The sequence below is a fragment of the Passer domesticus genome, chromosome 11, assembly GCF_036417665.1.
Source record: "Passer domesticus isolate bPasDom1 chromosome 11, bPasDom1.hap1, whole genome shotgun sequence".
NCBI classification, from domain to species: Eukaryota; Metazoa; Chordata; class Aves; order Passeriformes; family Passeridae; genus Passer; species Passer domesticus.
Genome location: NC_087484.1, coordinates 14,788,749 through 14,816,203, shown reverse-complemented (window position 1 = coordinate 14,816,203; position 27,455 = coordinate 14,788,749). Strand labels below are relative to the sequence as shown.

At 40.6% G+C, this 27,455-nt stretch overlaps 1 protein-coding gene across 11 annotated transcripts in view; it reads right to left on the bottom strand.

The window, feature by feature from the left end:
• Positions 1–26,770, bottom strand: part of TRIP12 (thyroid hormone receptor interactor 12) — a 77,716-nt gene extending 50,946 nt beyond the window's left edge. For 7 of the 11 annotated variants that reach the window (XR_010346318.1, XM_064385859.1, XM_064385862.1 and 4 more), the window contains exons 1-2: positions 26,293–26,451; positions 1,076–1,222 (exon numbers count right to left, since the gene is read on the bottom strand). Coding sequence is in view for 9 of the 11 variants with exons in the window: in XM_064385859.1 (XP_064241929.1) it covers positions 1,076–1,173 (98 nt within the window). In the remaining 2 variants the exon portion in view is untranslated. Of the gene's footprint in view, positions 1–1,075; positions 1,223–18,085; positions 18,183–19,836; positions 19,950–26,292; positions 26,474–26,639 lie in introns of those variants that run through there. The other 4 variants (XR_010346319.1, XM_064385867.1, XM_064385860.1 and 1 more) reach the window with 3 other exon arrangements.
• Positions 26,771–27,455: the final 685 nt, after the last annotated feature.

Here is a 27,455-nt window from a genome sequence, read left to right as displayed (position 1 = left end):
CTGTTCTCCAAAACCAATTCTAACTTACAAAATAATCAGCTACATAAGGCAGCAACTTCCCCTTCCTTATGCCACATTATTTGAGGGGAGAAGCCTTGTGTTTATAATCTGTTCTTCCACTTGTACAGTAGACTAGTTTAGTTCTACTAGTGAAGCTGCATTTTTCAGGTTGAATTCCACCCAAAGTTCCTTAGAAGTTTGCCTTCTTCACCCATTCAACAACTGTTCAACTTCTTCTCAGTTAGACTTGATACTAGTAACACACCTCATCTTCATTAAACTTCCCAGTTCCTTCATAGTAAAAAGCTTTTGTGTCACTGAGCTGTAATATATTAATACTCATCCCAAAAAAAAAAGTCAAGCCCAAGGTACACATATTCAGCAACTCACCAGTAATGCATCTGAGGGAGTATAATAGACAGATTTGCCTACCATCACACTATAACCTCTCTCTTCATTAGACTGATTTTTTAACCAAGTTGAAGACACTTCCATCCATATAGGATTCACTCACAGCAGTAACAGTACAGTCATCCACGGAACAGTTTTAAGGATCTTTTTTGTTCTGCACTGCAGAGGCAATCACTTACAGCACAAATACAATCTGGTCCACTTGCTCACTGTATCAGGCATATTAAATGATGACAAACCATTCTTTTCTTGAATTATTCAAGATCTGCACAGCATTTATATGCAGTGCAAAGGTAACAGAGTACCAGTTATTCAGTCTTGTCAAGGAGGAACATTTTCCCAGATTCCCAGTAACAGACTCTCCCTGTCATCCCCCTCTCATATTTTCAATATCAGCAAGAAAGACACTGAAAGAATTTGTTACATGTGATTTATGGAAAACAGCTTTTTCCCTCTATAGGATCTACTACTACTATTGCAGCTGAACATGTATGGTAGTGAGCTATCCATGGGCTTATCCCATGCAGTAACAGTACAGGTTGCATTTCAGGGGCAAAAATATTTAATGGAAGTTTCAGTGCTTGGATTGCAGGGTAGAAAACATTCTCTAAATCACATGCATTTCACTGTTACACATCTGAACAGTCACAGAGAGCAGTCATACCTTCCTCCTACTGCGTCGTCTTGTGGCTGGGCCCCGGCAGTGTTCCTCTGTGAACGTCGCAGTGACCCCCCTGGATTGTTACTAGGCCGGTTGGACATTGGCACCTCTCTCCTGAAGGGACATACCCTTTCTAGACACTATCATTCACTGAAAGACAAGAGAGGAAGAGCCATAAGATACGTGGCATGAAGACTCACCACCACAGCTCCAGAGACAAATGTAAAATGCTATCATTTAAGCCAAAACCAAAGACAAAAACCTTCAAACAATTTTTAGTTAAAAGACACATGGACAAGGTTCTTCTCAAGACATTTAGAACCTTAATACAGAGCAACCAGGCTTTGGTATACATAGCATGCTGAACTAAATGGCCTTTAAAGATCCCCTCCAACCCAAACTACAAACTCCTCTATGATTTTGTGATGCCACGCTTTCTTTCTAGCAGGCTTCTCTAATTATAAGGAGACAGGACAAATGCAATTTAGGAGAATCTGTGTTTATCAACACTAAGGAAAAACTCAGTGCTTCACAGACAGCAACAGTATTCAAGTATTTTAACTTTCACTGTAGGAGATTACAAAGCCCATTTCAGGAGTAAGAAGCAGCATTCATAATATAACTACAGTGCTTTCCAAACAGCTTCTTTCTCTAGTCAGATTTATGCAACTTTCATTTGCATAAAACAAGATATATAATCAATCAGGAAAAAAGATCTAGCTTTATTATCAGGAAGTGCTCCTCATGAGAGCTAAATTAAAGGGAAGGGTATTTGGGACAGAAGGATTAATGAACACATACAAATTTTTTTTTAAGATTATCTACCATGACTTTCTATTACTACTGTTGGTATTGCTTTTTGACTGTTAGAGGTCTACAGATATTATTTTGGTAGTTATTTATTAAAGACTACCATAACCCCCAAGCCACAGTTCTCTAAAACAGACATACTTCAAGAACAAGTCTCGGTTAATTCCTCAGTGAAGAGAGGTAATTTCTGTATACTGAGTTAAATTGGTATTTCTATGTAGAACATAGCAACAGGATCACAACCAGCAAATCCAGTTTTACTGTTTCTAATTTTGCAGAATCTGGTATAAAAAAGGTATGTGCAGGTGAAAAAAAGAAGCTGTAAGAAGGAAAGTAAAATTCTTAAACCCAAGTTTAAGAATTCAGTAGTCTACTGCTTTGGTGTACAGAGCACAGTAAGAAGGAGTCTGTCATGAAAAAGTTTAAAACACTGCAGCTTCAGATTCAAATTCAAATGCCTCCAAAGAAATCATTTTCAAGATCTGGCATTGTCAGTAAAAACAGTGAATAGCTGAACGTAATTGTCTATTCTTCTGAAAAGGGCTCATAGAAGCGAACAAAGGTGACAGGAGGGGAAGGGGGCACAAAGAAAGCATCCTAAATGACGCAGTTTTACTGTAGGCCATAAGAAACCAGACATATAAACTCACATTATGCAAACCATTGCTTCACATATGATGCTACAAGGAACACCTATATCATCGATATACCTGTGCAGCACAGGAAATTATTGATCAGGATTTTGTTAACTCAGACTCAGTCCTGCTACACTGTAATAATACCACCTAATATTGAAAGGTCACACTTCGCATGCCAGAAATACTTTAAATATTTCCAGGAATTGAGTAAGAATACAAGTTAGGCAGAAGAATTGCTTTTCATCCTAATCCCCACATCACAAGAACTAAAAGCATGTTTTGAAAGTTTTTCATGTTCTTTCTACTAAGAAGTCCAACATAGCAGCAAACCACAAACACAGAAAGTAGAATTATTTAACTAATCACTTATACCTTCACTTGTTTTGGTTGGGGTTTATTTTTACCTTAGGCTTAGGGATTTGAAAGAATACAAGTAATGCACAAAACATGCAATCCCAGTTGTTTGATAAACCTCTTAGATAGAGGTCATGATGACTAAGTTGAGAAAGCTATAAACACTACTACTCAAAAGGTGACCATTCCCTCTTCAGTTTTTCCTCTTATACAAACTCCTTAATCAAAGCCCATATTCCCACTAACAGAAAATTTTAAAGCTTTTCAGTAACATGTAACACCATCGATCTACAACTTCTTATACTTTAGAGCACAAAAAGATTTACATAAAAACAGAAAAAGCTTGCAACTGCTGGAAATCCTGGCAGCTTGCTGGTGTAGCCAGACCAGTCAAGTTCGTAAGCTGTAGCATTCCCTTCAGAACAGCAGTGCAAGAAACAAAGCCTAGCATTAACCTGGCTGAAAGCTGAGCAAGGGCTCAGCACCTGGGAGGTCCAGCTGAAGTCAGTCACAGGCACTGTCAAACGTTTCTGTGCATTCTCTTTTTATTTCCTTGTATTCAAACATTAAAAAAAAAAACCACCAAAACCTCTCTACTATCAGAAATTAGGTTCATTTTGCACATTTTCTAAAAGGAGGGAGTAGTGTCCCCTTCTGCATGAAGGTCAGCTGACACTGAAGCTGTACTGTCAAACTTTCAGTCATACCACAAAATGGTTGCCACGGAACTACTGTCTCACCTTGTACCAATTAAAGTGTGCATTCCAGCAGGTTTCACTCCCTAAGAAGCAGTGCTCGCCTAGACCTCTGCTAGGTTAGCCAAGCACTTTCCTACCTAGGGCCAGAACATGGGCTTCTCCACATAACCACCACAAGAGTCAGCTGAAGAAAACCTCCACAGGCAATCCTGGCCCTCCCCAGAGAAACTTCAGTTTAACACTGATCTGCCTGGCTGTGCTGGTTTTGTCTCTCACAAACTTGAATTTAAAGTAGCTGGTAGAGGCGCTGTGTTTTGGATTTCTGTTGAACACAACATTGATAATAGAGCATAGTGTTGATAATACAGATGTTTTAGTTATTGGTGAAAAGTGCTTAGACAGAACCAAGGCCTTTTCTGCTTTTAGTCCTGTCAGTCATGCTGGTGAGGAGGCCTGAGGTGCATGGGCGGTTGGGATGAGACCCAGCAAGGAGAGGTGACCCAAACTGACCAAAGAGATATTCCAGACCACAGGACTTCATGCTCAGTCTATCAATTGGGAAGAAGGAGGAGGAAGGGGAGGACATTTAAAGTGGTGTTTGTCTCTCCTGGATAAAGCTGAACACCTGCCTAACAATGGGAAGCAGTCAATTCTTTGTCTTGCTTTACTTGTATTCATGGCTTTTGCTTTTCCAATTAGACTCTTTACTTCAACCCACAAGTTTTCCAGTTTTTACCCTTACAATTCCCTTTCCCATCCCACTGGTAGGGGAGAGAGCAAGCAGCTGCCTGGTGCTTGGTTGCTGGCAGGGATTAAACCATGACAGGGTTTAGCCAGACACTTTAAGTAGTCTGTGCTTAGAAGTTATGTAGCACAACGTGTTGTCATACACACAGTATGTTCAGCTGTGTAGAAGAATGAAATGACAACTGTTTTATCCTGTAAGGCATCTGTCAAGTAAAGATGATGTACAGAGTTATGCTCTGTATTGATACCTCTCAATTTAACTGCATTTCTTATTGTGTACTTGTTACCATATGACTGCCAGTTTGCTTTTAAATATAATGCAGCTTTGTGACTCAGCTGTGACCTTTAACATCAAAATGCTAACTTAAGTCTCCCTGCAAGCCACACAATGCCATGTTCCCAGTTAGTCCAGCAATGAAGAGACATTTTCACAACTGTGCCTTCCACATCCTAAAACAAAAGAGCCCAGAGGTTCCTAAATCTCAGCTGTTCTCATTCATACTTGTCAATATCTGTGTGCTCACTCCAAGCACTTGGCTTCTTTTTTCCCATCATCAGACACCTACATTCAAAACAAAACATGCAACTCAGTAGAGACCAGACAAATGCACCAGTGCAATCCTGCTAGATTTTAAGATAATTTCCTTAACTACACTGATTCTTCCTCACACCCACAATAAAAAAAACCTCCAACCCTCCCTCAGTCCTCCATGCTTCCAAAACAGACAATGCTATTTTGGAATTGTTAAGCTCAGGTCCCTTTCTAGCATAAAGTTATCTGCATACAAGCCTTTTTAGTTTCATAACTCCATATTCCTAGCTATGATGAGGCCAAAGCATGGATGGACCTGCAGAGGTTCTCATTATCAGCAGACTCCTTAGAATGAGGATGAATTCCAAAGGCCAGCATTTCATATAAACCCACAATGTATCTTTTGAAGCTATGTAACAACACTGCTATCTAGTGCTTATTATGCTGCATAGTATTTTTGAGTTTCAGCAAACATTATTGATTACTATTTAAAGTCATCTTTGGAAAGTAAGGAAAATAACTAGAATTAATTTCTGTAGACCTAACATATCCATTGCACATAATATAGCTTATCTATGGTTAACATATGGCTTGGAGAGGTTGTACAGGAATACAAGACAAAAAACACCTGTTACCTTGCAGTGAAACCTTTACCTTTCTTCTTGCAGAAAAGCCAGCAGGAAACAATTAACATGCTTCCATGTTTTTGAAGCAAACTGGGAAAACAGAACTACACAACAAGCCTTTGCTTAGCATCCAAATCACTCCCTGCAGGATACTAAGAGCTAATGTAGCTACCCTGACACAGGCTACTGAGACAAAAAGACAATAAGTAAACTGAACAACTCCAACATGCTCTAGGGCCATTACAGGGTAACATGGCAAATCAGTAACAATACCCATAAAAAATGACCTGAACTCGTCCACAAGGGCCTTCTTAATCTACCTGCATAAGCTCTGAAACTTGTTTGGGGTGTTTGTTTGGTTTGGATTTGTTCTGCTGTTTTGGGTGGTAGTTTTGTTTTGGTCTTGGGTTCGAAGTTCCTTGCAAAAATCTTGGTAATGCTAGATTTTTTCAGACTCTTGCACTCTCCTGAATATTTCAAGGTAAGCCTAGCACCTCTGCCTGTAATCCCTCATTATGATACTTGTTATCTCCTAGGAGTTGAGCTAAGTACGCCAGTCATCACCCTTCCTCTCTCATAGTTTAGCCAAAAAAAACTGGCGCCTTATTTAATGTTGCTGCAGCAATCCTCAAAATTGTACAGACTTACTGCCCTGAAGTGAGTATTAGGCAAAAGGAGGGGAGGAAGAAGGAAAAGACAGGAGGATGTTTATATACCTTGCAAGTTCAGAACATTTTCTTCCAGCAAGTTGCACATCTTTCCAGCCAGAATCCAGAGTTCAGAGCACATATCAGAAAATATTAAGCCTAAGACTTCAGATTTATATTCCTTTACTTCAATGTAGACATTAATTTACATGATCAGCTGTCTCTGTGATAAATCTTGTCACTTAAGATAGAAACAACACTCTAAATATATAAGCATATAACACATTTAAGAGCTCAGACTTCAATTGTGACTAAACTGAAGAAATTACTGCCTACAGTTTAGTAAATGCTGAATTGTTGCAGATTTACATCATTTTCAACTGATCACAGCTGCACCTCATTTTTGCTCACTGGTCACAAGGTTCTCCTCATTTAACTGCAGACATACACACCTCTTTACTTGCCTTACAAGCAAGCACTTGCAAGTGCTCAATTACTACTTCTACTTCAATAGCTGACTTAAATTAAGATGACTTTTTAGTCCAAGGAGTTGCTTTAAACTCGATCTTCTGCAGCTGGTTTTGACACAATATTCTCCCTCCCTATACTTTCGAATTCAAGAGTTATCCACTCATTGCTCCTTTTCTACTGAGAGAATAACTTTCCAAATTGCCAACAAAAAAGAGGAAAAACTTCAGTAAAATATTCTTCCTAGATGCATTTACAGTGGAAGAGATCTTTTTAATTCAGCTTCTCTAGAATCACTAGAGTGATTTCAACATAAAGAAAAAAAGTAAAATAGATCAGTCAAGGAACAGGAGTTATTCCCTGTTCCACTGACTTTAGACCAGTCATCAGAAAATTAAGGCAAACTTCAGGCCTTGCTACATTAGGAAATCAGCTTTCCCATTCCCAGACTTTCAAGAGGTCAGCCCTTGCCTACCCTTCTAGCCAGGAGTGGCAGTGCTGAAGGCCACCTTGACAGAACAGCAAAATGAGTGGCTAAGAGCCTGAAAGGATGTAACCCCTACATAGGTTTCCAGACTGCATTTATGCATATATGTCTAATGACATAGACAACTGTTGAGAAAGTTTCTGTATAAAAGAGGAAGGAAGAAGAGCACAAGTCTACATTTGTAATCTCTTACTGCTAAATGGCAGTTCAAATACTCATTATCTGCAACCAGAAGATTTAAAAGTTCCCACAGGCACTAAGAACCCTGAACACACCTCTGAAAAGATGCACAGCACTACTTGCTAGAGGAATGCCAAGGCTGTCAGGATTACGTGATCTAAAAGGTCATCCATGCCATGACCCCAAGCAACCAAAGCAGCACATTTACCTACTGACTTCTGGCTACTGTCCTTCTGCAAGGACTGGAAGATATGAGATAAATACATGTATCACATATTTCAGTGGTGATAAGAACAGTTCTATGAAAATGACCAAGTTGCAGAAGCTGAATAGTCTCCCCTGCTTCAAGCAGGTCAATTGAATTTGAAGTCTGAGAGTGCAGAGACCTTTCCTTGAACCTGGTATGGGAAAGAAAAGCTAAAGACTTCTTCAGAGACCTGTAAGAAATGTAAAAACTTGTTCCATTAAAATTACAGAGAACTAACAACCATCAAAACAATGGATTGGCCTTTATGCCACAGCCTGAACATCAGTAAGTTCTCCTGGGCAGTGGAGAAGTCAAATTGAGTTAGCAAATGGGGTACTACTCAAAATTACCAAGAACTACAGGTACCACTGGCAGTCAAGAGTACAACCAGCTTATCAGCTGAAGAACCAAGAGAAACCTATGGATGGAGGGGAGGGTCACAAGTTAGCTAAAAAAACTTAAATATTAAGCAGCTGCAGAAGTTAGACAGCAGAACATTCCCACTCATCTGAATAGCTTAAAGGAACAAAAAACCTAAAGCTTGTACAGGATACAAGGACAAGCTCAGGTATATCAGGTCTGGTTGGACAACTGGTGTTCCCAGTTCATGGTACACAGGAATCCTGAGCTTCATTTCATTACTGAAGGAAAAAAATCACTGTATTTGTGCACTGAGAAATTAAAACCAGGTCTGAATTTTAACTGAACTCTTGCAAGGTGGTTGAGAGGGCTACCTAACGTTAAGACAGTAAAAGCCTTCACTCCTATAGTTTGTTTTTTTCAGAGGAAAGAAAGAAAGAACTGCAGTCTGAGGAGAAAACTTAAGAAAGTAGCATGAAACAAATATAATGGTCTCTCTTGAGGGCATCCCTCTTCAATTCTGCCCAACACTGCTTTCTATCTCTTATGTTCATCAAGGACTGAAACATTACAATTTGTGTCACTCTTTGGACTGCACTTTGGTTCCCAAAACAACACACGCATCAGTCAGCATCTTTGATCCTCATCCAAAGGAGAAACTAGGAAAAATAGAAAGCATTTATTTTCTCCTGCTTCTCTGTAGTTTTACATTATGTATTGAAAGTGCTGTCAGCAGCTACTATTCCTCTTGTTTTTGAGTGCAAGAGTAATAGAGTTAACTATAAAAATAATGTCCTAGAACATTTACTCACTATTTCATTCAAAGAATTTGCCCTTGTAAAAAAATTAAAATATTAAAGTTGTTCTTCTCCAAATAAACCACATTTTATACTTTTCCATGTCACCATTCATAACATGTTTAAACTAGTTCTGTCTAAGTTTTTCTCTACTATATGGTTTGACTTGAATTTATTAACAAAGGAAGGGAATGCTCTCACTGTGGCAGAGAGCCAGGACTCAAAGCTTCAAGAAAATATTTTCATGTTTACAACACCTGTAGTTTCTCAGTCTAAATTCGGTGTTCTGTATTATTTCAGCTTTTTAACCAGCTAAACATTTAAGTTTTGTTGCACAATTCCATCAACTCTGCAGCAGTTAATATTTTTGCTAGAGACATGAAGATTATCAAAAGCATAAGAAGCCAGAAACTCCTGAGTCAATCTATACCAAGGAATAGTCTGACCTGGATAGCTGCAAGCCAGCCAGAGACAGCTCAACTTCAGAAGCAGCCCAGAGGTATTTAAGCCATGTCAGTAACACAAAAGATTTGTTAGATCACACAGAGAACAGGCACACACAAACACAGTAAATGTTTGCTGCAAAATACTGAACCACATTTCCTATCTTTATTGATAGATTTTTTTTTTCCCTTTGTCACACCAACAGGAAACAAAGGAAAAGAGAGGAACAAATACCTTTACATTTTTATCTTCTGTACACTTGTGTCACAGAGCAAAATTTTTCTGCCAAATCAGTCCTACAGCAAGGTCTTGACTTCACCTCTACAGGACCTTTAAAACTACTCTTACAGACTGACAAATCTACACTATGAGACCCTCACGATGGAATTCTGCTACCAGGTGTTAACAGAATTGTAGTTGCAACTTGTAGTAACAATGAAAATAATAGTTCCTTTCCTTTTTAAAATGAAAGCAGCTCTCTCCAACAGAAAAGAACACATTTTCCAACAGACAAATTCTGACCAAAACCATGCTATTTTTACATAAAGTGAAATGATGTGAACTCTTCCTTTCTTGCACACTTTTAACTAAAAAACACCATAACCACTACAAGTAAAATCTTACCTGATCTTTGTTTTCAGACTCTCTAAAAACTCCTATTTAGTTGTCACTATCAGAACAGTGGTCTAAGCTTTCACTAACAGCATAACAAAAAACATTAAAAAAACCATAACAAACACAAAACCACATTGTCTGGCAAGAATGAAGAAGACTCTACTCAGAAGACAGGAATTCACTTGAATGAGCAGCTTTATCTTCCGTGAGACAACATGAACCAAAGGACAGAATCCTTCATGAAATACAGATCAGTGACACTGCCAGAAAAGAAGGCAAGCTAGAAGCAGGTGGTCAAGCTAAGACCAAGTAAAAGAAATGTGGCAAAGTTGGGAAAAGGGGTATTTATTACCAGAGGAAAAAAAAAAAGATAAAATTAGCTGAGTGATTTATACAAATTTCAATTTAGCAGTTTATTTCAGTACTATCTTGCAAGTGAACCAAGAAGTACTCAAAATCATCACCACTAATGCTTCATGCCCTGCTGCCTTTGAGCTGCACAGCTGCATTTACTTACAACACTGAATGCAGAACCTAGTGCTGGAACACCAGGCCTCTTCCCTATTCTAATGCCACAGACCAGATGGTGCCTCATTTGCAGCTTGCCATTCACCTGCAGCTGGCACACACAGCCCTTAAGCAAAACCAAGTGCAACAGCAAGACAAATACTGATATGGTGCACAGCCACGTCCTACCTGCAGAGCCTGTTAGACAATACGTGCCCCAAGTTGCAGCATGGAAGCTTTTCTGAGACCTGCCAAATTCCTCATCAACTTTTGCCAAGCTGTCTTAAATTACTGAGAGACCTAGTGAGTTCAGTGACTAGTACAACATAGTTTGGTCACACAAAGTCTAAATTAACACAAGATCAATTAACACAAATGATCTCTGTATCTCTAGATGGGTATAGAAGGGTACAGGCAAAAAACAAACAAACAAACAAAAAAAAAACAAAACGAAACAAAACAGAAAACCCACAACAAAAGGCCAAGAACTTGAATCAGCCACTGGACTGAAGAAATTCAGAGACCAGATGCCACAGAAGTTACTGCTGGAAAAAGAAACACAAAAACCAGTTGACTTATAGATGTGGATTAGAAAAGTGCCACAGATGAGCTCAAGACCACAGGTCTAAGTGTATTATAAAAACAAGATAAAGAAGCAAAAGACTGGGTCTCCATCGTCATAATACTCTGCTTCAGCTCTAAATCAGTCTACAAAACTGTTCAGTAATAGCAGCATGCCTTAAAGAGGAAAACTACAAAGCTAGAAACAAAAATTTCAAAAAATACCTTCTACCTGGCCTTGGAAGCATAAGTTATCTATCTGTCTTCTACTCACCTAGAATGGGTCCTCAGATTTTTGCATCTTCAAAATATAATTTAGACAAGTTTGGGAGAAAACAGGAGGATTTCAGGAGTTTTCGTGCTGTTTTTCTAATCACTGATCTCTAGCACTGATTCAGACCAATGCCTGTTGAGGCTTCCTTTCCCACCCTGGCTCAAGCAGGTTATGTTATTCTCCTTGAACAGAGACTTGATCCAAATGCTACACAGAAAAGGTAATAGGCCCTAATGCATAGCAAGAGCCCTACACCACATGACACAATCTGGGAAATGGTTTAATTGCAGTCATTGAGGAAGAAATCCAATTAAAACAGGTTAAGTTTCCGGCTTCCTCAGCACTGGATCTGCATATGGATCTTTTGCTATCACAAGAACACTGTAACAACAAACAAAGGGATTAAAACACATTGAAGTTTCCTAAACTGGGCAGTGCTTAAACCAGTGGCATCTTGGAATTATGTGCCAGAGACATATTCTGTCGACTATGGAAAAATTTATATATTTACATTATATCTTAGAGTGATGTAATTAGGAGGAAGCTCCAATACACATACCAAATTACTGACACAGGCACAATTAACAACATTTACCTTGTATGAAATCATGAACCAAACTGCCTACCAAATACCTGTATAAACAGAAGTTCTGTGTAAAGTTGAGCAAAACAAAGCCACAACCCAAGAAACATGTGTTAAACACTAAGGATTAAGCTGTCTTTAAATTGATCCTATGAATTGTAAGATCATGACTTTACAGTGCTCAGAGCTATTCTTTCATGTTAAATACAGGGAATAATATACAATATATGTAGGTCCCACAATTGTACTTAAGGAAGGTTCAAACTTTTACAGTCATGGAAAAAGTTTTCAGAAGCCAGAGCTTTATGAAGAAATTAAACAACTTTATGGCACACTTTTTAGACAAGTGTCTACTCCACTCTGCACATTTACACCTTCCCATTGCTCCACAAATAAAACAAGAGAAGTTGTGGGAACAAGGCACTGTACATGATGCTGACCTTGAGCAAAACTAAATATTAGAGCTCTCTGAAGTGCTTTTTAGCAGGATGCTAGATTTAGTCTTAGTTTTAAGCTAGACAAAAACTCAGCATTACCAAATACACACAAAAAAAGTCTGCTGCAAATTCCTTTCCCCCTTCCCTTATGTGCAAGTACCACTAGGACATTTTTCTGCTTCACCTCACCAATGATTTTTACTTCATCTTTCCCAGGCTACCCACACACTTTCCTCGAACAGGAACAACTGTAACTATGCCCATATGTTACAGTTCACAAGACTAACAAGTTCACACTAATGAGGTGTTTTTCCTGGGGTCCTAGCATGGCCAGGTTTGTCAAAGTCTGAATTTCTTGTCAATAGTCAATCACTTCAGGGCTGGAAGAAAGGCTCCTTACTTTCTGACAAAAAAATGTTCCAACAGGTACCGCCTAAATCTGTTCAAGGCTTTTTGTTACCTTCCAGCTAAACTGCTGCTCTCTGTGTTTTCCTGTTGTGTGTTCTGTATTCATCAATCTCTTCACCACCGTGAGACACTCATAAAAGAAGCAGAGCTGTAAGTTTTCTATAGCTTGATCAAAATGATTATTTAAGAAGATATTACAGTAGCTGGTTTGATAAGCCGTTGCTCTTGCAATTTGCTCTGTGACCCAATCACAATACTGAAAGAGTTGTCTCCTATGCTGGTGACCTTTCATCCAACACTAATGATTAACTATGCTTTATGAACAAACCTACAACCTACTGCCCTGCAAAACAACACATTATTTTTGGCCTTGTCTAGGACCGAAAAAGAATCGGGTGAGGAAGAGAGAAAAGGAAGACAGTGTCTCTCCTAAGTGCTCAGTGTATACATCAATGATGTAAGCAAGGCAATGCATCCATCTTGCTACACTCCTAAAATACATTTTTGCAAACATGAAAATAACCCCATACTGATAATATGACACTGAACTGGAGGCAAAGTTCACTCAACTCCCATGCAAGATCTTTTGTCTTTCTGGTTCGTTTTTGTGGTTTGGGCTTTTTCCCTTAAAGAATATCTGTAAGACACTCCAAAACTACTCCACATCATCCTCTTTACTCTCATCCACTCATAATCCATTTACTAGTAAGGAAGACAAAAACAAGGATATTTAACTGGAGAGGTCAGCTTCATCATGGAGTAAGATAAAATAACTCTTTACAACACTTCAGTAAAAAACATACAGGGAATGGAGTGGCTTCAGGGAAAGATTAAAAAAAAAAAGAATATGAAGCACACAGGCTTGTAAAGAAAGACAGAAAATATCTGAAGTGAGCCAGTTTCTTCCCTCCCCTCTGCACAGTATCCTACATATCACAGGTAGGATGTCCATAGTTCCTAAAGGCTGCAGCCTCTCTTACTCTTCATTCTGTTTTGCAAACCGAAGACACTCAGGAACATGCACACCCCCATCCCCCATATGATTAATGGGCAAAAAAGCATGCCAGTAATCCCAGTATCTTTAACACCTCCATTTCCCAATGTCAAGTCTTGGAAATGCTTTCAATCTTTTCTCCCATCAACTACTAGATGAGGTGCTAAGGAGAGCACCTCAACCCCTATTAGCTACCAAAGATGCCAAATTATTGCACTGACTTTGGGTCTTTATTCTATGCTTTTCAAAATTTATCTGTATGTTTACTTGGTATTTAAAGGCTCCCCTGACAGACCGGTTTTGGGACACAGATATCATGTACTGCTATTTGGAAACAGCCTGATCTGTCCAACACAAACTTCTTCCACATAACTGAAAGCTGATGAAAACACAGCTCTCCAAACATGCAGTTATCTATGAAAAAACTAATTGAAACTATTTTCTATTAAATGTCTATTTTGGTAGAAAGTGGAGGATATAAAGCATACAATATTGAATTTTCAAAGCAGAATTCCAGAGTTGTTTTTTCTTATATCAATGGCAGAATATGCCACTAGCATATTACTAACATGGCAGTGTTTATTATATTAAACAGTTGCATGATAACAGCCTGAAAGTTTCAGAAGTACTTTTTCATTTTCAAGGAAAACACTTCAGATGTGGCATCATAGTCTGTGTTTTATAATGGCTACTTTTTAATCAAAATGACAGCATAAATATTCTGTACATCTTCAAGTATGACAGATGCTCTGAGCCAAACACTTACTTGTTTTTTGGGTTTTTTTGTAACTCCGTTAATTCTAAGCTTAGAGGTGATTACACTCCTTTATACTCTTCATACAATATTTAATTCACTACTGCAGTTACAGCACAGACTAAGGAGAGAAAGCAAACAGGCCAGACTTCAGGGCATTACAGCCGTGAGTCTGCACTATGCAGTTGCTCAGCTGAACTCCATTATTTCTCCCAAAGAATATCAAGTACTGATGGAAGCTAAAAATCCCAACTACATTTCTTGGGAGACATCCTAGTATGTTCACCTAGATAAAACAGGAAGGTCAATTAGCTGCTCTAATCCAAACCTACATGGATGTCTTGTGTACTACACAGAAGGCAGTTTCCAACTATTACATGTATTTAGTTCCACACACCTCAGAGGGTATGGGGATAGAGCCCAATCACAAGCTTCACTATTATGCCAGTGCAGACCGTTTTCACGTTAAAATTCAGCACATGAAACTTAGGGAGTTGGTCCAAAATATAGATTGCATCTGTACAAGTTGAAATAGACAATTTAAAACCTGACATTTTGATCTATCACCAACTGTCACAAGTTAAACTTTTCAAATTCTGATGAAGCAACTTGAAATTACATGAGCTTCTCCTCCACTCTCCCTCACAAACATTATTCCAGTCTATTCAAGTACAAAGAACAAAACAGTTTAAATGACAGCCAGTCACAAATTTGTATTTTCAAGTTAATCCTACTTCAAAGCTGGGCCACCAGCCTTCCCAACAATAGAGCAAACACACCCCAAGAGTAAATGCATTTCTAGTTTGTTGTCATAACCTGGAATACTATCAAGGAGTAACAAACTACCTTGCTTTTGGATGCATCTAAGCTAAGCTTAGACATTTAAATCACTATATTCTGCCATAGGTTAAACTGCTGCTTCTAGCTGCCACAGGTCTGGGCATGCACTAGTCACATCCTGCATTTGATGTTGTCAACAGAAAGCCCAACTCCTTCTGAAGCAGGCTTTTTAACCAGGTAGATCATATGCATAAAGCAAGGATAAGGGCTCACAAGCCCTTATCCAACTCAGCTATGTCTCACCGGGTTAGGTGAAAATTTGAGTAAATACAGTAGCTTGCATCTCCTCTACGTGTCACACTCAGTAATCTCTGAGCAGCATTCCTGAATCCATTGGCACAGAACTCTGAGATTCTGAATTCCTTGACTCAGTCATTCAAACCTTAGGCATGGCAGGTTAACATCTTTAGAATGCCTGAGAACTCTCTCCTGGTATACCTGTAACATTTTTGACAACACGGCTAGAATCAGTGGTATGAAAACTGAATACTTGTACATACTTTTGCACTCCACTTTTTCTCCTCCTTAAGTTAGCCTTCAGCTGGCAACTAGGTATTTTACACAAAACTCAGGTATTTAAAGTCCCCCAGCCTAAAGCGGTACAAAAAATACAGTAAGGAAGAATTGTCTCTTTGCTTTAAAAAACCAAATTACTATTTAAAGAGATACCCTTAGTGCTGACTGTATTTCCAGGAATAGGCCTTCTCCTTTCCTGAGAGACAAAGTGTGTTCTTTTTCAAGTACTTCACACAGGACAGCCTACCTGCCTTCCCTATGTCAGTAGTGCAATGACATTTTATTTAAGTTAAATGAACTTATGTAGATAGACATTCTCATTGAACCAAAGTTTCAAAGTTTAGCAAAATGTACTCTCTGATGAGGACTACAGCTTCCACCTGCTGGGTTCAAAGCTGGGTTACAGCACACACACTCAAAAACACCATTCAGATGTATCTGGACTTAAAATATTCACAGCTACTCCAAACTAACAGTCAAAGGCCCAAGGTTTTGAAAAACAACTGGAAAATAGTATCTCTGTAAGCTGTGGGTGCTTAAACATTTTTAACACTTGAAGGCAGGCAATAATGTTCAACTTGTAATGGTATTAAATCTTGAAATCGTACTTCAGTAATGACAGGACATCAACAGGCTCCAGAAGCAAAAGATTTCGGTTTTTGACAGCAGACCTCTGCACACTTGTTACTGTTTCCTGGCTCACAAAAGAGAGGTCATTAATATTTTATTTCTGTTTTGTTAAACCCAAGACTATTTAAATTGCTTGTAAGTAGCATCCAAACAGATTGCATCACTGCACAAATTTAACAGAAAGTGTTTGTAATGATGGAAGACTATTACCCATAGAAGAAAACTATGAACTAAGAAGAAAACTTTGTTATCATTATAGCCTTGCTTATTTCCAAATAACTACACAGGTGATATGGTTATCTAAACACAGAGCTCTTCCCTTAAAACTCCCCTTTTTCCAAAATTATCAAAACTTGCAAGTCCCCTTTTCTCTCCTTTGTCCCTCTCCCAAAATAGTAAGGGTATACCAAAATATGGAATAGTAAGTTATTTTAAAGAGACACTTGCAATGCTATGAAGTACAATACTACCATTCAATGTGGAGATGTTGTACATCAGAACTGAACCCAAAAAGCATTTGCTGTAAGCCAAACCCTGTCAGCACATTCCAGTTCCTCCCAGTGATGCTGGAGGGGAATGGGAAAGGAGGTGTGGAAGAGGAACCAATGCTTAGGTGCATGCTCCATTACCGAGTAACTGAGAATTCACAGTGCTTATCTGAAGTACTCTACCCCAGCACAGTGGGCCTTTAGCAAGGTACATGAATTTCAGCTGAAAATCAGAAGGGTTATCTTAAAGAAGTTAACTAATAAAACCTATATTATTTAGCTGGGCAACAAGGTTGTAAATACTTTGAGTAAGTGCTAAGACTAAAACATCAAGAGAGGAAAATAAAGAGAGCATGGTATTGATACAGTTAGCAGGCAAACAGTTAAGAGGAACTTTCAGGCTGGAAATTAGATGATCCTAAATTTTGAGATATGACATGCTGAAAGAACATCCAATAAGGACTGAAGAATTAAAAAGGCAAGTGTGAGGTTTATTACTAAGCTTACTCCCAGAGAGTTTTCATTGTCCTTACAGACAACTAACAAGTTCTGTTGTCCTACCATGCCCACTAGAAAGAGGAGATGCTAATGCTGCTCAGGTACAAAAATCTCTTTTAAGGCTCAGTTCCTACAAAAAGCTAGTCCCACGCTTTGCATCTTTTGGTTCAGGAAGTAACTAGAACACCATTCTTGCTATTGTAACAGCCATCCCCTTTCTCAGAAGGTATTAAGAAGTCAGAGAAGACACTGCAAAGAAGCCAACACCTCTATTATGTACAATTTGAGAAGCATTTCCTGTCCTTCTTGTCCCACGGTACCTACCACTGAAGCTCTGTTATGACTGAAGAGAGAAAACTTGTCCCCACACCTTCTCCTGGGAAAGAGGAGGGGAGGCAGAAGACAGCCCTCCACAAAGCAAGTTACTGCAGTAAGCAGCAAGTTCTAGGATTTAAAAATAAAAAAACCACAAACCATACACCACACTTTGGGATAGGGCTAGTCTGTGCAGAGGTTGTTTATCCAGCTTGATCCTTCTATTGCTGTGTCACTCTGTGCCCATATGTTCACGTTTGATATCTGCCACATGACGGGGGGGGGGGGGGGGGGGGGTAGGGGGGGCAGAGGGGAGGAAGCTTGCCAAAGTTAATATATTCCAAAAACCAAATCAGTTATTCCATTTGTGGAAAGGTGGAAAGAGCTTCATGTAGAACTAGCAGACAAAAAACATAGGAGTCCTATGAAAATGCAACAGAGAAGTTTTATAACCAAGTTGCTAACATTCAACTCAACTGGTGTTTCAGAGTGGGCTACACAACAGAGAAAGTCAAAATACTAATTGAACTCTGCTGTTAGATCAATTAGCATTATCACCTGCTATCTGGTTTTGATTTGCCATCTTACTGAGCTGACTTTCCAAGTAGCCTGATACCATCTTGGTAGAGGAAAACAGTATTGCCAATCTGCAAGTCTAGGGAAGAAGAAATCATTTTTTAGCTTAGAAGGGCTAAAAAGGCCCCTTTAGAAGGGGAACAGCTTTTAAATTAAAACACACTATACAATTTGGTAATGCAGAGCAATCTACATGGCTTACTTCTGAGATAAGTTTTTAAGATGCTCCAACACCCCTAAAATAGGATTAAAATTATTTCAATTTAAATTAATTAATTAAAATAATAACACAGATGGGTGTTTCCAGTAATTGCAAGGTAGATGTGAAACCAACAAACAAATGCCACAAACAGAAGCAAGTTTAGCACAGTCTGCCTAGTTTAGCACAGGCAGACTGCTGAGAACAGGTCAAGGGAGTTGAGTGTTCCTGATAACACTACAGGTACTACCAGCAAGAATCACAGTTTGCATTCAAGTGTGAGATCTCAGTCTGATATAAACCCAAGATTTCGTCTGAATAAAATAAATGAATTAAGATGTTTTGAAAAACAGATGATACAATTGTTTATCCATTGACTTGTTACTTAATAGGAATCTATTATATTTAAACTACAAGAATAGTTTTAACAGCTTTTGGCTAAGTCTGTGACAGTGGAAGAGCAGGGCATACACCTTAGGAACCTCTGGAAGCCATGAAGCATAGCAACAAGTATGGTCACTGCATTGTATTTTGAAAGTGACAGATTGAGATTACTTGGCCTGTCACTTCAGTGGAGTTTCACAGACAACTTTACATTTAGTTTAAATGTATTCCCAAAAAAATAACTCATCACTACATTCCTATTTACCCCCAGTTTTTAATAATTAAGTTCTCAGGTTCTAGCTTACTTGAGTTCTTCTCCATAAAACACAATAAAATTGGAATTTTCAGTGTTCATTCTGCTCCAACTCTGGTTTAATTTGGATAATACATCAAGAATCTCTAAACTATTAAAAAAAAATATGGCCATAGTGCTCAAATATGTCAGCATTAACCGAAAGCATTAAAGTGATTCCTTCACATCATAAATTTCACAAAGTTCATCTTTCTTCTTCACAGCTAATCTGAAGAGAGCTCACTTTCTCCACGCCATGGAGCATTTAAATGTGCAGACTGAGGTGTGCAATGGCATTTCCCTTAACATGCTACCTCCAATTCTAGTTACCAAGTGCTGGTGAAAGTTCTGAGGGGCTGTCAAGAGTCAGGTATCCAGCATGGCTGTTTGTTTACAAGTCTACAAATATCCAGCAGAACTGTATCAACTTAAGAGCTGCCATGGAGGAAATTTTTCAAATGCACATTTCCTATCTTACTTTTGGCAAAGGAATGTATTTATTCTTCTGCCAAGCTTTTTGTAACTAAGGGAGTGAAACTAACTTCTTTAATCCACAATCTTATGATATAATTAAATTTTTAATTTTTATTACCAGTCTTTTACTGTAGACTATCATCTGCTAAATACAACAGGCAGAATATTACCAGAATAAGATATGGCAGCAACCATTACCCTCATATAAACTTGAGAAACACTGTAGAAGAGACTGCAGCAGATCTTCCAAGTACAAGCTGTAACACTTGAAACTGTGGTTTAAAGTTTGCTGGTTATGCAGCTTCCATTCCCTTCATTAAATGAGATTCAGCTGAAATTTTGTTTTCTCCAGCTGTTTAACTTAAAGATCTCATATGTACCTACCTAGCTGTGTAGCTGCTTCTCAGGTGCTGCTCACTCAGGCTTATTGACACAGCTCATGACTGTCTGCTGTCCTTGTTCAGCTGAGCAATTTCCTACCTTCCCCTCACCCCTGTAAAATGGGCGAGTTCATCAAGCCATCACACCTGAAACAACTGCAAAGCTCAAGACAAGTGAAGTTATAAGGAGAAACTAGTTCGCAGTCAGTAAGTTGATTATAAATAAAGTGTATCCCCAAAATAAAGAGGAAGAAAACATTCTCTAAGGAAGGCAGAGTTTCAAGTTTAAATTCAGCATACAGCCTATTAATATGCAGCCTCAGTTGCTTTCTTCATTTGTCCTCTTTAAATGCACAGCCACATCTCACCTGTGATCAGAAGATTCAGTTACACTGCACACACCTTCCAGGACAGGACACTCCCTACACTGAATAAGCTAATTACATAAGGGATTTGACATTAGAAGACACAGAACATTATTAACTTGGATAAGATGGCATCCTCTAGCCCTGACATTAACCACATCTTACAGTACTGCCTCGTCCAAAAACACGCATCTACCACATATTCCACAAAGGCATATATAATGTAAAAAGAGCTTCTCCTCACTAACAGCAGGAGTTAAAGTAAGCAACTCATCATTATACCAGTATCAAGGACATGTAATTCAAGTCCCTTGATGAGTGGGTGGGATGCAGGTGGTTTTTTTCCTTTTCTTTAGGGCTGGAGGGAAGGAGGAGGAGGCAGGCATGGGGGATATTGGAGTCCACCCTGACTACTATTACTATGCATTGTTTCCATTTTTTCATTTTTGGTGCCTCAACTCATTTATGTTGCTCTTGATCCTACAAAAACTCAATGTCAACTCAGAAAATACTATACAAGAGTGTATTTTTGATTTCCACACTTATTTACCTGTACTTTTACATCTAAGCAGCCTTGGACTAGAGCAGAGGTACAGAGCAGACTTCAGTCACATAAAAGCACATGTACAGAGAGATCATTTCTCCTACCCAGAGGTGCTAAGACAAACTATCACAAGCTCAAAGTAAGACAAGTAAGACAGAAGACAGAGAAGGAGAAAAATGAGAGAGAACAGAACACACATATGCATTCTAAAAGCAAACATAACTATCTAGTTACTGCTCTGCATTAACAAAACTCAGTATTAACCTTGTCAGTTTTGTGGCTGGCTGTTTGAAGCAGAGGTGCACACTGCAAGCATTAAGTCTAATGCCCACCTCAGGGCTTGACAGCCTCCTGAAAGTTTAACACTTCTGTTCCCAAAAAAACATACATACCTCAGAAAACAAATAACATATTTGTATTCTTTTATTTCCAGCTTTACAGAAGTCAAGCAACTATTTGCCCTTCTTTACATTAAGTTCAGTTATTTGGACTTTATGAAACGCAACACAAGTTGTCAGCAACAAGTTGCTCTGAAAGTAGAATAAATGTGAAATATACTTTGCCTTTCAGATCTTAAAAAAGGCCATCTTATTTAAAAAGTACCAGGGACCTCAGCTTCCAATGTGAAACACCAAATTGCTCCCTACAACTCAAGGTTCACATTCCAGAAGATGACTCAGACCCTTTCATACCTTTCATGAATGTCAGATCTTTGCAGTTCAGCATGTGCACTTTCTTGTGGACACTATCAAAGCAAATCACATAGAAAACACTTGAGAAAATTGGATTTTTCCCTCCCAGTCCATGAGCCAGCATAGTATTACTACACACTGATAGAATCATTCCAGTTTCTTCTCCAAGAATACCTTTGTATGTTTGTAAGCTTTTGGTCCTTTCTTATCACTCAAGAAAATGGACCTCTTTTTAGCAGGCTGTAATCAATGAAAAACTACTCAAGGGTATAAGAAGCCAAACGTGAAAAGGGCCAAGGAACTTCCTGAGGTTTCCAAACTTTCCAAACAGACTTACTGTATGAGTCCTTACAAGAGAGGCTTTTCTAGAGCAACTGAGGGCAACCCTGGCTTGAACATTGTTGCTAGTATTTCTCATGCATCTTCAATATTGAAGTCCAATATTAAACTATCATGATTAACTTTTTTTAAGACACCTAAGTTTTCCATTACTCCTATATGAAAACAGTATTTCCATTTTTCCTTACAGACTTGACCATCTACTGCTCCCAGGGCAGTTTGCTGCCATATTTGTACCAAGCACCTTCATGAGTCGAGTTAGACTGGCAACAGTCAGCACCTTGCAAGGCAAGCATCATCCCAGACAAGGAGAGCAAACAGATTTGGTTCTGTGTGCTTGAACCCTCGCTGCTGAAGGAGAATATACATATTTACACACTTGGACTCTACCAACTTGATGGCAGGATTAGAACAATTGCTCCTCAAACTGAACTTCGTACAAGCAACCATTGCTGGGAGCAGGCAGGAGAAGCCAGTTCACTTGACTCTGAACTCCACAGACACTGTACACTTGATAGGTAGTTAAAATTTCTTAATTTGCAGAAGATAACTTTAAAACATTAATTCAGCAACTGTTTTGTTTAAAAAAGCAATCCCGAGACAAGTGGGTACATATAAGCATTTTTTTTTCATTATTGCTCACCACTGAGAACCGTGAAAATAGTTTCACTCCTTGAGAAGCACTTCATTTCACATAAATTGAAAAAAAACCCCACACCAGCAGGAAAAAAAAAGTTAATATGACTTTGTTTTGCAGTTACCAACCTCATGTTCTACGTTAAAACTGAACTACGGAAACCCTCAAGTTTGCTTCATATACTACCGTAAATCTGTTGTGGTACTATGTAATGATTAAAATATTAAGAGCACATTTAAAATACTACTTCTTCAGAAAACTAAGCAATCACCCAAAGCTAATACGTTAACTCTATTAAAAAAATATCCAATGTGCTACTATCTTCAGAGTCAGCACTGAATGGGACAGTGCAGTGACACCTTGATGAAAAGAGCATAACAGAGTCAACAAAGTGCTTTATAGGGAGTTTTACTGATTTGACAAGTGATGAACAGGACACTGATCATCCAACAGGCCAATGGGAGATCCCAGAAACATTCTGGGTTAAGTTTTTGCCAAGGCCATAGTTGACCATGTTGTACAACTTCAGTATTTGATTACACTTTGTCATAAAAATTTAGCCTCAGTGTTGCACAAGACAGATCCATGATCAAAAGTGTTCTACATGATGCTTACCAAGTAGTTGGTTAGAAAATATAGCATGGCCCATAAATACAATATTAACACAGATAACTGTGAGATTCATTTCGCTGCAAATTAGGTACAAACATGTAGTTTACTTACTACCTTTTCTACTTCTGCTTCAGCCTCATCACTTAGAAATAAAAGGAATTTAGTCAGGTTATGCTTCTGGACTGCTGCAGAGTAACTGTATTTATCAGTGATCTAAGGATCCACATGGAAATTGAGCATGTCTCCACTGATGGCATTAAAGACAAATGCATTTTATTTTTGCTACACTGCTGCAGAAGGAATACTGTTGTTGTAACCTATAGCTTTAGGCCTCAAATTTTGGAATAAGTCTATAAGAAAAAGTTTTAATAACAATTTTTTTTCTGTAATATTTACACTCTGGGTTTGAAGACAGTCAAAAGTACAATACAAAAAGGAAAACTAAAAAAAAAAACCCCACACAAAAACTTGTGCATGATTCCTGATTAGGAATGACAGCTTTGATTATTCATTTACTGGGAAGATGCAGAATATTTCCCCTAATGGCCACTTTGACCTGAAAAACTTTTGCAAGACATCAAAAGACTCCATTTTCATAAGCTCTTACTCAACAGGTTGGCACTCCCACTGAAGTAGATCTGCTATATTAATAAGCAGTAATGCCACACTGTGGGTGACCTACAATCTTTCTGCTAACAGCTAAGACACCTTTAGGTTCCTACCTATGCAACCATCTGGAGACTGAAGACTTAAAGGTTGTTAATTCAAGTTTACTACTCATTTTTATCAGAAAAACCCTAAGAAAGGGGGGAAAAAAAATCTGATTACCTGTATTTCTAATGCAACAATAAGATACACCAAACAATAAAATTTAAAAACACCTTTGCATTTAAAATCAAAAGAACTGAGCTGCTCACAATCAGCTGCATTTTATAAATACAGAAACTATTACAAGTTAAAAGCATGTATACTGCCAAAAACATTAAGTATTATTTTCAGGATTTATTCACTGTTTTAAAATTTCTTAGTTCATATACAACATATTTTGTTAAAATATCAGCTGCAAAAACTGAAATACTAGTATTTTCATAGATACATTTAGCTCCTGTTGATATTTATTAAGCTACCAAAAAAACAAAGATATAGTTATTTTTCCAGTACCTTCATGTCCATTACATATATTTTTACATATATAAAATACAACTTGCTTAAAAACTTATAGCTTAACAAAAATCTTAATAAATCTCAGAAACCTCAGAAATCAAACACCAAAAATTTTTAATTTAAAAATTAAAAAAACCAACCAAACAAAAAAAACCAAAAAAACCTCAAAAAACACTCCAACCCTGTACAATTGGAACTCTCATTTTGAGACTGGAAGAGGGAGAAAGAACTGAAAAAAAGAGACTACATCAGAGATAAACAGAAATAATCACAGGAATGCTTTCTCTAGCTTTTAAAGTCTTACAAAAGCATACCCACAGTGTCAGTTCCTACAAGAAAATCTTGAAAAATTAATTTAAGTGCTCAGAAGTCCTTTCTCATTATGATAGATGTACTTCAAATTTATCAACTGGTAACTACTCAATTCCTCTTTATGGCAGCCTCTAAAGCACTAGGAAGCTCAAAATTCATATTATACACAACACAAACCGTGGAAGTTAGTCTGAGTTAAGTTTTGCATTACAGTGTTAGAAGCTCTGAATCAGTATTATTTCTGCTGAACAAGGCAGGAAGAAAAAAAAAAACAACAACTTGAACTACCTTTTTAGGGGAAAAAAAAAGATTTAAAATAAAAATTATTACTGGATTGCTACACATAATAAAAACACTCCCAAAACAAACTACACACTCCCTGAAAGCGTTCCTAAGTTCTATGCCAGACTTACAGAATAAATTTAGGCCAGTACCAAGCACTCATTTCTTCCCCGTGTGTAAATGCGACACAATCAGGCCTCACATGCAGGCCTCTCTCTCCAGCACAGGCAGGACCTTTGTTCGATACGTCGATGTTTTTCCCCCAAAGCCCTTGACATAACTTTCCATTCTTTCCCCTATTATTTTCCGGTTCCCCGTCTAGACTTTGGGACTCCCGAGCCGTGCAAACCCCCGCCTGCCGGGGAGCCCGGGCACTCGGAAGGGGGAAGGGGGAACAATAAAAAAGTTGGACACAGGAAGACAGGCCTGCAGGTCTGGCCAGAGCCCCGGCCTCGGCTCCTGCCCTTCCCCGAGCAGCGGGGCAGCAGCCGGGAGCCCCAGCAGCCCCCTCAGGCTGGTCCCACGACCCAGCCCCCCGGGAAAAGGGAAGGAGGAAGAGCCAGGCAGGAAAGGCAGAACCCAGCGTTTGATCAGCCTCCAAGTACGACGCATTATGCAAGCGAACGCAAGGACCAGGCAACTTGCTTCTTGACTGAAAACAAGAAAAACATCAGCTCGAAAACATTTAGCTGCGAAAATAATCCCTTTCGTGGGCAGCCAGCTTTGTGACTCCGACCCCACGGGCGCCTCCGTTTTCTGCCCACCTTCTTCCTCCCCCCAAAAAAGATCGTGAAATATGGACGTCGGCCGATTGTTTAGCATTTTTACCGAGCTGGGCAGGAAGGAAAGAAAAGGAAAATGCTATTTTTTTTCCTTTAAGATATTCCCTACCTTTTTTAGAGGGGAACAAAAAAATAAAAGGGGGGGGGGTGGGAAAGAAAGGACCACTAAGAAAAAGGGGGCCAAGCGGAGTGGGGGAGGGAAGACAGGGAAGGGCATCGAAATCGGCACGGCAGTGTCAACACTGACACTGCCCTTTTGTATCAGCAGCCACACAGGGCCCGCCGAGGGGCGGCCGCGCTGCCGCCCCCCTCCCCGCCGGGCGGCCCGGCAGAGGCCAGGCGGCCCCGGCACCCCAGCCCGGGCCGGGGGGGCGAGGGATAGCCCTGCAGCGGGCCCGGGGACCGCCTGGCCATTTTGTCAGCTCCGCTTCCACCCCTTCCCTGCACGGCGAGGGCCCCATTCCAGCCCTCCGGGCCGCCCCACTCACTCACCAGCACGGCGCCGCGTCGCTCCCGGCTCCCATTCGCCCCCCCCCCCCCCATCCGCAACAATGCTCCGGGATGGCGCCGCTCCCCTCCCCCTGCCCCGGGCCGCCAGGAAGGGCAGCTCGGCTAATGCCAGGATGACACAACAGGCCCGGCCCGGAGTCGCCGAGGGGCCCAGCGAGCGCCCCGCCGCCCCGCGCCCGCCTCCCCGGCGCCCCCCGACCGAGCGGAGGGGCCCCGGGTACCTAGTTTGTCCCGGTGCGGCCTCCGCAGACGCTCCGTGCCTCCCTCCTCCCGGCAGCAGCCGCCTCGCTTCCCTTCAATTATCAGCTGAAGCCGCAGCACCGAGCGACGCCTCGTCCGCCGCCTCCGCCGCCGAACCCCTTCCAGCGGCGCGAGGGGGAGGCCGCGGGACTACTTTCTCCTGGCGCCGGGGCCCCGCCGGGGCCCGCGCGCGCCCCGGGCCGGCGGGCGGCCCCTGCCCCGGCTGCCGCCCCCCGCGCAGCCCCCGCCGCGGCCCGCAGCGCGGCCCGCTCGCTGCGCTCGGCGGAGCCGCTGGCGGCGGCCGGTATCCCTCCGCCGGGGTCGTCACCTCGGGTCCGCGGGAATGTCCCCCCTCGGGGCGGCCAGGGGGCGGCCGGGGCGCGGGTCGCTGGTGGCACCGGCGGCGGGGGTCAGACCCTGCCCGGCACCGCGGGGCCGCCGCGGCTGCTCCTTTAAGAGGGGGCCGGGCTAGCGGTGACCCCGCGCGATGTCCGCCCCTTCCTGGTTGCCATGGAGACCGCCCGCCGGCGTCCCAAAATGGCGGCGGCGGAGCCGCGCGGGGCCGCCGCTCTCTCCGCTGCCCTGGGAGGAAAGAAGGAAGGGAGGAAGGCAAACCGACAGCCTGAGGCGGCAGCGGCTTTAGCGAGGGCTTCTCCTCGGGGAAGGAGCCCCTCCGTACCCGAGCAGGACGAGGGGCCCCGTTAACGCTGCCAGGAAGCGAGCCGGGAGGCGCCGCCAGTAAGTGCCGCTGGTCCGGGCTCCTGAGGGCTGGGAGCGCCCGGCTGCGTGAGGGCCGGTGCCAAAAAGGGAATTTCCAGCACGGCCGAAAGAACGTCTAGACCGCAGCCTCGGTGTGTGGGAGGTTGCTTCCACCTGGACTTTCCCGAGCCTGTGGGATGGGGCTCTGCGTGAGGAAACACAGAAAGGGAAATGTGAGTTAGAAGCCTTGAGTAGCACATACATATCGTGATTTTGTACCTTTAAAACAGACATAAGTTCACTCTCAGAAATGCCTCACAAATAAATGTGGTGCGGCATTTAACACAAATAAAGAAAGGTAAGTTTAGATACACTTTCAGGGTGATCAGACTTAATGCAGACGGGAAAGCAATAATCTAACGTTCCAATAACATGAAATTAACCT